This window comes from Vombatus ursinus, unplaced genomic scaffold (assembly GCF_900497805.2).
Source record: "Vombatus ursinus unplaced genomic scaffold, bare-nosed wombat genome assembly UNPS02000580.1, whole genome shotgun sequence".
Lineage (NCBI taxonomy): Eukaryota > Metazoa > Chordata > Mammalia > Diprotodontia > Vombatidae > Vombatus > Vombatus ursinus.
In genome coordinates, this window is record NW_020940358.1 from 689,408 (window position 1) to 700,104 (window position 10,697).

Below are 10,697 nucleotides of genomic sequence, written 5' to 3' on the forward strand. Positions count from 1 at the left end.
TATAAGGTGACAGAAAAATTGCTAGCGTGATATGTAATGTAACCTACCATTCTTCTTAAATCACCCTGGCAATGTTAGAATTTCAGTAATGTCCCTGCATTCCTACTCTTAAGATATTTACTCTCGATTAGATTGAGCTGAACTACACCTTAAGTCCCCCGGATTTTAAGGAACCTGGCTTGAGATGTATCTCAGCTTCTAAGGTCTTCGCCCCGTTTCTTGGAATTCACGGCACTAAGGGCAAAACAGCCAGAATGAAGTGGTTTTCCTTGCTCGGATTGCCGAGGGCAGCTGGCATCCCATGACCTGGCCGCACTAGCTACTGTGACTCCCTCCCCCATTTCTCCTAAAAGTTTAAGAATCTTTTCCTGTGGGTCTCCTGGTGGGACATTCCCCACGCTGACAGGCTTGCTATCCTGTTATCTGATTAAAGGTGCTTTATTCCTCCACTCAGCAGTTTGGTTTCTATCCGGACAAGACAAGGGCAGACAGGCGTCCTTCGGGTGAGGATGCCCCGGAGCTCCGCCCGTTCCGGGGCTGGAACTGGCTCCGCGGGCTGTTCCTCCGGAGACCCGCCGCCCCGGCTCCCAGCTCCTGCAATGCAGCGGCCTGTTGCGCCGGGCTCCCTATGCATCGTGCCTGCTGGCTCCGGGCAGGGACCGCCCTGCTACGTGTGCTACTGCGAGGGCCCCGAGGGGCCGGGGTTGGACCCTGAGCCTGGACAGACCTGCGCTTTCAACATCTAGTGAGTGCATACGGGCCGGGCGCTAAGCCGGCTGGAAGTGGGGCGGGCGGGCAGGCGCTCGCAAGGCTACAGTCCTCCTAGCGCCCGCCTCCCGCAATTCGCGCCGGCGCGATCGCGGAGCTTTGTGCTCCCGGCCCCTTCCGCCAGTGGACCCCGGTGCATGCCCCAGGGGGAGGGAGCGCAGGCCGAGCTGGGATTGGGTCGGGATACAGAGAACATGGGCACCCTCATCTGGATGCAGCCTGACCCTCCTTCCTGTCCCGCAGTGTAACTGATGCCCTGGAGCTCTGGAACACCAGCTTCACCCCGGAGACCTTGGAGAAACATGTGGGTGACGCGATGGGTGCCCTGAGCTCTGCCCCGTGTTCCCTGCAGAATACCATCCTAATAAGCTATGTTTCTTTCACTCCATTTTCATACCCTGGGCAACCACTCTGATCCCACACCGAACTGGGTGCTCAACTCTTATGTCTCCATTCTGCACACCCCCACCCCGATGCCTCCACGCCGGGTTTGCTGTTTCTACATCTTCATTCTGCACATCCCCAATGCCACAGCAAACTGGGTGTACGACCTCTACGTCTCTACCCCACCCCCCCACCCTCATCCCCACCCTTTGAAAGGTTTAAGCAGTGGGTCGGAAGGGTCCCTAGATGTGGTTGACCAGGCATTTTATCTTATCCCACAGAAAGCCCAGCATGGTCTGGATGGTGCTGAGGACTATTCAGCTTGGTTCAGGTGAGATTCCTTGGGGAGATAAAGCCAGGGTCCTGGTTGCCCAAGAAACAACATTGAACCCTTCCCCCTCCCAATCCGTAGGGTTGCCTGTGACCAGCACGCAGTATCTTTGACCTTGAAAGATGACAGCAGCGTTCACCTGACTATCTCCAGGGAAGCAGAAACCCTGACTTTTAACCTTTCTAAGGTGCCCAGCCCTGACGCAGCCCCACGACTCCAGGCATTGATGCTGAGGTTGGCAGAGCAAGTATGCAGATTGGAAAGGCAGCTGGCAGGTACAGCAGACCCTGATGTCCCTGGCAGTCAGTCACCAAACATTGGGCCTCTGGTGCTCTCTCCTAGGAAAGGCACAGGGCCTGGGCACAACTCTGGCCAGGTGTTAGCATTAGCCCTGGGCCTTGCAGCCCCAGGTATTTATAGAGTTGTCATGAGTGAAAGTTTGTTCGACTTGTTAACCCTAGAGGTCAATGGGTAAGGATTTAAGCTTCATGTATGGGGAAATTTCCTGCAGTTAGAATTGTTCCAAAGTGGAATGGGCTGCCTTGGGACCTAGTGGGTTCCCTGTCACTGAAAGTTCTAAAAGGTAGAGACTGGCTAGCCACTGGTCAGGAATATTGTAGAGAAGCTTCCCGTTCAAGGACTGGCTGGACAGGATAACCACTGGAGTGCCTCATAGCTTAGATTCTGATTCTGTGACTCATCCAAGGATATTGTGCTCCAGACATGCCTGGACTGAGTGATGGCAGCAAAAGCTGGAACATGAAGTAAAAGCCCCTGGGTGACCCCAACCGAATGCTTACCTCTTTTCTCAGCTTTGAAGGATGAGACCCCCAGCCCCAGAAAGAAACCCCAGTCAGGCGGGCAGCAGCTGTTTTTGCCAGGTAGGAAACAGCCTGAGAGGAGGAAGGGTGAAGGATATGGGCAGGGCTCCCATATAACAAGCTGACTTGCTGTGCCCCCCAGGCATGTTTCTGACCCTCTCTGGCCTTGGTTTATTTGATAAAGAGGTTGAAGTCCAGCCTTGTGCCCATATCTTACCCCATATCAGGAAGTCTCATGTGGGGTAGATGATTCCCTCAGGGAATCCATCTTGGATGTGGGAGGGGGACTGAAGGATGTGACCATTTGTGGTCATGGGGACAGGGGAATGAGCCAGCTTAGGTAAACTTTTTACAAAAAACCCTAGATCCAGATTCTGGAAGAGGTGCTCCAGGCCCTTTGATCAGGAAATGGATGCCAGGAGAATCGATCATCAATCCTGGCTTCAAGAGGTACCACCTGTCTGCCCCTCTCCTTCCTATCTCCCCAGCATAGATTTCAGGTCCTCGTCTTCCTTTCCATGGGTAAGGGACCTTCCCTTCCCCCACCCTAACACAGACACAGCTTCTTCACTGTCTCCAATATCTTTCTGTCCTTGCAGTAAGAAGCCAGCCAGTGGAGTGAACTTCGATGATACCTGACATAGTAACTCCTGTGTGAGTCTCCTGCCTCCTGGGGAATGAGGATTTGAGGAGTTACAGGGCTCTAAGGAAACTGATGGACCTCAGAGCCCAGGCTGAAGCAGGAGGAAAGGCCAAGTTGGCCCTGTCCAGGGGAGTGAGTGATTCATTAAGTCTGTGACAGCTGGCTCCCTGATGCTCTCTATTTTGCAAAGCAAAGTAAATACACAAATATTTATTGTCTACTATGTGGAACACTCAGACTTTCCTTAGACTTATCTCAGTCTAGGGAGTGGGCTGGGAGATCCTTAGACCACCTCCCCCCCACCCCAAACTTAGGGAGAAGGCTGGTTCCCTGGTACAGGGTTGCTCTAGGGGTGGGGGCTGAAATATGTAAACAGATTGTGTCAGCTCAAACCTCCAACCAGGCCAAATTACTTTGTGAAGGCGGCTCCCTCTCTTTCCCTACAGGTTTCAGGGGTGGGGTGGGGTGAAAGGTGGGGCAGACCTAGTTTGACCAGGGTGAATCACTCATGAGGGTCTCACACCCTGGGATCAGGTAAAATGTTTGCCCTATCACAAATATCAAGTGAGATAATATTCATAAAGCACTTAGCATAGTGCCTGGCACATAGTAAGTATAGGTTTAATAAAGGCTCCTTCGCTTCCTGTCCCCTATCTAAGCTGTCTCACCTTGGCCTGGATCCCATAGAGAGATGGGATCTTTGCACTGGAGGTTAAAAAGTCTGCAAAGGTGGCCCCACATTTCCCCAAATCAGAAAAGGATTTTAGCCACCAATCAGATGTGCTACATACACAGACACATATGGATGGATAGGCATATAGACACATATTCACACAGATATATAGATGTACAGAGATATGTGTATAGATAGTCGTACAAATATTGTACAGTCTGTAGTTTCAGATACACAAATATGTTGACAGAAACAATTTGCATTTACAATAATGGCTGACATTTCTATATTGCTTTAAGGTTATGATATGCTTTCCTCACAACAGCCCAGTTTTGTAAGTAGTAGAAGTATTATCCTTATTTTACAGATGAGTAAACCAAGGCTCAAAGAGCCTTTGAAGTGACCAGAGACATAAAACTATTAAATGTCCAAGCCAAGATTTGAACCTGTGTTCTGATTTTAGTAGCAGTGACAGAACCAGTCACACACACACACACACACACACACACACACACACACACACAGCAATTAAGTGTCTGAGCCAGAATTTGAACCTAACTCTTCTGATTATAAATCTAATAGTACATTGCCTGACACACAGTCAATACAGAAATACAGATGTACCCAGGTAGGTACTTCCCAGAGCCCCAGAAATGCTGGAAGCAGGGGATGGGGGGAGGAGGGCAGGCAGGAAAGGCAAAAGGTGGGTTGGTGATTAGAAGGCAGAAGCTGGTTTAACTGATGGGATTGGGAGAAAGGAGCCAGGGAATGTGGTCAAGCTGGCTGGAAACAATCACAGCCTTACTCTTTTTCCCACCCAGCTCAGGGAGGTGGCCTCCCAGCCCTGCCCTCTCACCTTGCCTATCTAGACCTTTCCTGCTGTTCTCACTCCAGCCCAACTGGTTTGAGGAGCAGTTGAGTCCCTGGGCACAGCTACAAAGGGGCTGAGCTTTCATATCCCTCTGTGTATGGGAGGAAGCCTGTATAAGCCCCACCCTGGTGGCTTGATGTCAAATCTGATGTTAGTCCTGGGATGACAGGTGTTTGGTATGGTATGTGCCATCCTGAGGTATCACGGGGAGGGCCCGAGTGGAAGGTAGGATCAGAGGTCACTGTGAGTGGAAAGGAATGGCCCAAAGATTATGGGGGCCAGATCTGGAGTCAAGTAAGAGATGAGGGTGGAGGCTGTCATCAGGCAACTGGGGCCTGTTCACATCTCTGGCCCTCAGGAAAATGAGTCACACCTGGGCACAGATGAGACCAAAGAGTATGTTTATGGGCACTACTTTGAAGCAAATTAACAGTCTAAACCATCACAGGAGTGCAGAAGTGAGGAAGGTCAGTCCCGGAGGAGCAGAGAGGAAATCCTAGAAGGGGTGACTTCAGTGCGATTTAGAAGAAAAGCATGAAATAGTGGAGGGGGTGTACGCTGAGTGCTCGCAGAGGGGTGATGAATGAGCGAGTCTATGTGCCTGAGGCTGGTGTAGGGAGGCGAAGTGGAACAGTAGGTGAGAGCCAAATTGGGTGGATTCTGAGTGTTCAGCGAGCTCGAGCCCGAGCCACGGATGCGTAGGCAGCCAGGATCTCAGAGCTTTGTGGACAGGTGTACTTGAACTCCTTCATCTGCAGTGCATTTTCCAGGTATCGGTGGAGCCCACGGAGCTCACCAGGGATGGGTGTCTGTCGATAATGGGTGCACACGGTCTGCAGTAGGCGGAGGAGGGTAGTCATTGACACAGTCTGCCCAGTGGGCAGAGAACCTAAACACCCTCCCAAGGCTTTGCAGTGGTTCCAACCCAGCCCTTCTATTTTTGCCTCCCCTCCCACTCCCCCCACTCCCCCTCAGTCTCTCAAACCTCCCCACCCCTTCCTCCCCCGGCCCCCTCACATTGACAATGTGCAGCTTAGGCAGGAGTTTGCAATCCGCCAAGGTGAGGTCATCGCCATCTAAGAAGCGACGCTTGGATTTAGTGAGCTTCGGGTCCTGGGTCAGCTCATGCTCCAGGGGTGTGGTCAGATATAGATCCAGTTTCACCAGGGCTCGAAGCAGGGGTCGATACAAGGCTGGAGCAGCAAGCAAGGGATTGGGGGTGGGGGTGGGGTTGGGGGAGGAGAATTGGACATAAGCTCCCCATTCAACCTCATTACCACCCATCTGGACTATTGCAATAGTCTCCGTTATTGTCTTCTCCACCTCACCCCCCCACCCTCATCAGTACTGCTAGAACCAAACATACATCTGGTCATGTAACCACTCTGCTCAGAAATCATCAGTGGCTCTATATTGTATCCTGATTAAAGATAATTCTCTTCTCTCTGGCATTCAAGGCCTTCCAAAACCTGGCAGAGCCCTACCTTCCCTGTCTTATCTCATTCCTCATCTCCACACATGCTCCAGTCAAAGGGTTCTACACTGCCTCATCAAAGCCTGACGTGCCTTCCCACCTCTGCCTTTTCTCAGTGTTCCTTATGGATGGATTCCCTTTCTTCCTCATCAGATATCCCATCTATCCTTCAAGCCCAGCTTAAATGCTACTTCCTCCATGAAGAAACCTTTCCTGATACTCACAAGTCAATTACAAGCTCCCCCAGGGTCTCACAGAGCTTTGTCCTGCACCTCTGTAATACATGTATTACATAGTAGTAGGCCTGTACATGTATCTTATATCCTTGTACCTACACTATCAGTCAGCAAAGGCAGTGACAAGCAGCAGGCACTTCAGTGTTGGTGGAATGAATGTGCTGGACTCACACCCCAGGACATATCCTGACCCACCTGGGCACAGCCTATCCTACCCCAGGACACAGTCTGCCCAGCCTGAAGACTCACCTTCATCCTGAGCAGGAGAAGCGTTTTTGATGAAAGCCGAGAATTTGTGGAATACATCATTACCGGCTATGTTAGATTCCTTATATTGAGGAACCAGGCTGGGGAAGCTGAAGGATAAAGACAGGGTCAGGAGACAAATGGGAGACCCATGGTTGGGGCCTGGGGTCATGGGCACTCTCACTTGGTTGGGGGGTGGTTCTCTCTCCCTTTCTCTCATCAGCATCCCCTGTTATAAAATCTCAGGCACACTCCCCTCCTCCCTTTATGCTGCCTACGTTATTTGTAAAGCACTTAGCATGATGCCTGGCACATAGTAGGTGCTATATAAATTCTTATTCCCTTACCCTGCCCTTCCCTTTAGCCACAGAAGAAAACTAGAGAAAACAAATTCCTGAGGAAGGTAAGAATTGCCCCTAGCCCCCTGGTCCTGCTTGGGGTCATCCAACAAGCAATTTCCATTTTCCCATTTAGATTTCCCATTCAGACATGGGGGAGCATGGGAAATCTCCCTCTCACCTCTCCAAAACATACCTCCCTCACCTACTGCCAATGCCTATGACTCCTCCCTTGGGATTCCCCAAGGGGAATCTAGCTATCTTCCTTGACTAAAGGCTTTGTCCCTTATTAAAGGATAAGACCCCGTTGGCATAATTAGAGGGTGACTCAATGCTGTCCTCAGTAAAGAACCTGCCTTGGAAAAAGAAGATCAGATCCTTCCCTGAGAGTAGATATGAGGAAACCAGCAGTGGGGCATTGAGTAGAAAGTAGCACACTATAAAGTAAAGAATACAGGGGACCTTTATTCAAATTCAGGCTCTCCTACTAACCACCCATGTGACCTTGGGTAAGTCTCTTCTCCTTGCTGACCCCTGGGTTTACTTCTCTAAGAGAAGTGGGTCAGACTATATGATCAATTAAGTCCATCCAACTCTAAACCTCTGACCACTGCTGCTCATTGGGCCTGCTTCCTGGCTGTGCCCTCACACCCACCACTCAGGCTCTTACTTGGGTGGCCCCAGTGTCTCTTCCAGGAACTCTTCAATCTGGATGGTATCTGTCTTGGCTTCCCCATCATATAGCAGAATGGGCAGCTGGGAGCCAGGGGCAAAGTCCTTCAGCACATCCAAGGACCTGTAATGGGGTAGGGCCAAATCTTTGGCACAGGGAAAGTAAGCATGATGGGGATCAGGGCACAGGGCAGGTAGCTTCAGGCAGAAATAGACTATGCTGGAGGGAAGGGTGGGGTGTAGTTTTTCTCACCCCAGGTTCCAACCAGACATTCAATCTTTACCTCTTGGTGTCAACAGTGGTGAGAGTGAAGGGGACATCTTTGAGTAGCAGGATCATGAAGAGACGATGGCAGAAGGGACAGTTCCCTACACTCTCACCATCTTCACTGGCCTAGGGGGAGGCAGAAGAGAATTTACATAAGCCTCAGAGAGAGTGAAAGGTTAGCAAGAGCTGTATCCAGTTTGGTGAGAGAGAATGGAGGAAACCAGGCCAACCTTGGTTATGTGTGTGTGTTGGGGGGGGGGTTTCCAGGCCTGAGTAGTGCCCCTCACCCCCATCTTTTAACAGAGGGCCATGGATGAGGACAGCCTCTCAAAATCAACAGGGTTGGGTGGGGCTTCTTTCAAGGGGAAGGTGAGAGCCCTTAAGGGGTAGGGAGAATAACAGAGCCTGTGCTACTTGGAGCCTGGCACTGTGCCCACATGGGCTGTCATGGCACCAGGGGAAGGGCCACACCCTGGGGGCAGAGGTGGGGACACAAAATTGGAACCAGGGAAATAGGCACATGCTGCTTCCCCATCAACAGCAGGCCCCTGGGCATCATCTCAGTGTCACCAGGCAGATGGGCTGTACAGGGTGGGGCCCAGCCCAGCTCCTGACCAAACTGTTTTTTTAATGATTCACCTTATGGCATTAGGCACTGCCAGTGGAATATCATGGCAAGAACACACCCATTGGTGCCCACAGTGGAGCAAAGCCTAGACCAGGAGCCCCCAACACAGGCTGCTTGGCCCAGATTCTGAGGAGGTGGTGCTCTTGCATTCCCACATTGGCAGTATCCGTTGTTGTGGATAATAAGTCTATCCTGCCCTGAAGTTCACTCCAGGGCCCTGCAAGTGATAGTGGACATCTTCTAGTATCACCTACTGTAACATAATTCCCTTATCTTGGGTACAGGATGGACACAAATTCCTGTGGCATCTTCTTCTGTGCCAACTATCAAGGAATACTCCCACCCACCCCTGGTGGAGGCCACAGTCTTGGTCTGGGTACCCAACACGAAGGCTCCTCCCTATACAGGGTATCAGTCAATCCTGCTGCTTACCCAGTCAGAAGGATAATTGTGCCCTGCAGGCAGTAAGAGTTGGATCTGAGCTCAAGCCAGGGTCTTGGGCAAGGTCCCCTCATGGGGGGTAGATAGAACTGAGATCCAGACTCCTGGGTTCTGTTATCTTTCACTTTTTTTTTTCTCAGAAGGTGTATGGATATGGGGACAAAGTATCTATCTTCAAAAGGCTGATACCACTTGGTTTTAATCCTGCCTTTGGCAGAATAGTCATCTGCTCCCCAAGTCCTCCTCCAAGTTTCTCCTTCCCCTTTATCCCATCCACCATCTTAATTTTAACTAAACTCCTATGTCTTGGACAAGCTACTTTCGAACCCTAGGCTAGAGAATCAGTGACCTGGATATGAAGTTAGTCATTTGTAGGTCTGTCCTGTCTGTTGGGAGAGACCGGAGCCCCAGATTCCTGGGGCCAAGGTAATCTACTAGACTGTGGGCTCCCTGGAGGCTCTCCTTCCATTACCCCACAGCCTGTCAGGTTCCACTCTGATTTCTTTGGCGAGGAAAAAAACGGTGTGGGGGTAGAAAAGGGGCGAGGGAATAGAGAGATGTTGGGAGGCGGGGAGACTCAGTCACTCCTTCCCAAGACTGCACCCGGCAGAAAGTAGTTCCCACCGTCCCCTGTTCCCAGATCCCCTTCCCTAACCTATATCCTCCTCATCTCATCCCCCTTATAGTTCTCTCAAAGCGTTCGTTACCCTATTTTTGAAGCACCACAATTCCTCCCCTCTTTTCTATCCTCACCCCCACCCCCTAGCTCTGTCTGCTTCGGGACCTGGACAGGAAGACTATAGTCACCACGTTCAGACATCCCTCCTGGAGTCTCACCTCACACCAGTGTCCCCTGGACAGCAGTATTGATCTCCTCCTTCTCCCCACCCACCCCCCACCCCGGCATCCCACTGCTCCTCCTCCCTGGGACCGGTCCCTTGCACCTTGACAAACAGCTGGAGTTTGGGTTTCTCGGCCATGGTGTCCCGGCAGGATAGAAGCAGCCGCCTTGGGTGGAGACTGTGTTTTTGGCTCTTTAAAGCTCCCGGGTTGCTCCGCCCTTCCCTACCCCGCCCGGGAGAGCAGCTCAGTGTAAGACTGTGTAAGACCGGCTGCCTGACACTATGGGACTCAGTGGAGGATTGTGAGCCCGAGGGGGAGGGGGGAGGCCCGACATTGTGTAACCGTGAGACTCCGTATGTGACTTCGAGTCTATGGGCAACTGTAAACAGCACGTAAGGGACGGTGACCTGGGCTAGTGCCTGTAAGCCAGTGGACAAAGGAGACCAATTCTGCAATTCTAACACTCGGTGGGTGGGGCCTTGCAAGACTGTCATTGCTGGGACGTGGGGAGTTTGTATATGACTGTGACTGTGTCACTGACTTTTGTAAGAGGGGGTCGGGGTGTGAGGGGTGGCAGGTACAAGAGGTGAAAAGGTTCAGGGGTTTGGAAGTGATTAGCAGGTGACCCCATTCCATTTCTAGGGCCAGGGTGAGGGAGAATGGAAGAAGGGGAGTCAGGGCAGTTCTCAGCTTCCTTCTCCCCGCTCCTCTGGACTCAAACACCCAGAGAGGGAGTTGGCAAGTACCAGGAAACTCGGGCTTCCCTCACCACCCCACATCCCACGCAGGCACCCCCTTCAAAGGGCTGCCTTTCCGTTGGTGTCCACTCTTCCAGGGGCTAGGCCTGCCCTAGGTGGGGCCCCTCCTCTGAGGTGTGGCAGGTACATTCCTGGCATGCCCACATCGGGTGGACAGAGAGGAAGTTGGATCAACCCTTGGATTTGGGACTGCCATCCTCTATCTCCAGTTGTCCATCCTCCCACACACAGAAGAGTTGTCTGTGTTCTTAACTTCCCCAGAAACTGATTTCTCCAGCTCCTACTCCTATGTGTGGATGCTA

At 51.6% G+C, this 10,697-nt stretch overlaps 2 protein-coding genes across 4 annotated transcripts; one reads left to right on the plus strand and one right to left on the minus strand.

The window, feature by feature from the left end:
* The first annotated feature begins 579 nt into the window (after window positions 1-579).
* On the plus strand, window positions 580-3,600 carry PAXX (PAXX non-homologous end joining factor). Of its 3 annotated transcripts, XM_027852735.1 has the most exons (7): window positions 580-745; window positions 1,012-1,072; window positions 1,434-1,483; window positions 1,565-1,758; window positions 2,296-2,364; window positions 2,670-2,754; window positions 2,904-3,600. In XM_027852735.1, the coding sequence occupies exons 1-7, from the start codon at window positions 600-602 to the stop codon at window positions 2,941-2,943; spliced, it is 645 nt and encodes a 214-aa protein (XP_027708536.1). In that variant the 5' UTR covers window positions 580-599; the 3' UTR covers window positions 2,944-3,600. The 3 variants fall into 3 exon arrangements, with proteins under 3 accessions (XP_027708536.1, XP_027708532.1, XP_027708546.1); XM_027852731.1 differs by lacking the exon at window positions 2,904-3,600 and having other exon boundaries at window positions 2,670-2,883; XM_027852745.1 differs by lacking the exons at window positions 2,296-2,364; window positions 2,904-3,600 and having other exon boundaries at window positions 2,670-2,888.
* A 187-nt stretch (window positions 3,601-3,787) lies between these two features.
* Window positions 3,788-9,844, minus strand: CLIC3 (chloride intracellular channel 3). The gene is made up of 6 exons (XM_027852722.1): window positions 9,739-9,844; window positions 7,742-7,851; window positions 7,456-7,581; window positions 6,451-6,557; window positions 5,509-5,684; window positions 3,788-5,324 (listed from the first exon to the last, which is right to left on the minus strand). The coding sequence occupies exons 1-6, from the start codon at window positions 9,772-9,774 to the stop codon at window positions 5,160-5,162; spliced, it is 720 nt and encodes a 239-aa protein (XP_027708523.1). The 5' UTR covers window positions 9,775-9,844; the 3' UTR covers window positions 3,788-5,159.
* Window positions 9,845-10,697: the final 853 nt, after the last annotated feature.

Bases quoted from the DNA above. Each gene is read 5' to 3' on its own strand.
- PAXX (XM_027852731.1), top strand. From the start codon at position 600: ATGCAGCGGCCTGTTGCGCCGGGCTCCCTATGCATCGTGCCTGCTGGC. The intron at 1,073-1,433 runs GTGGGTGACGCG...CTTATCCCACAG, and splicing joins CGGAGACCTTGGAGAAACAT to AAAGCCCAGCATGGTCTGGA. The intron at 1,484-1,564 runs GTGAGATTCCTT...CCCAATCCGTAG, and splicing joins GACTATTCAGCTTGGTTCAG to GGTTGCCTGTGACCAGCACG.
- CLIC3 (XM_027852722.1), bottom strand. From the start codon at position 9,774: ATGGCCGAGAAACCCAAACTCCAGCTGTTTGTCAAG. The intron at 6,558-7,455 runs GTAAGAGCCTGA...TTTATCCTTCAG, and splicing joins GAGACACTGGGGCCACCCAA to CTTCCCCAGCCTGGTTCCTC. The intron at 5,325-5,508 runs GTGAGGGGGCCG...CGCCTACTGCAG, and splicing joins CTAAGCTGCACATTGTCAAT to ACCGTGTGCACCCATTATCG.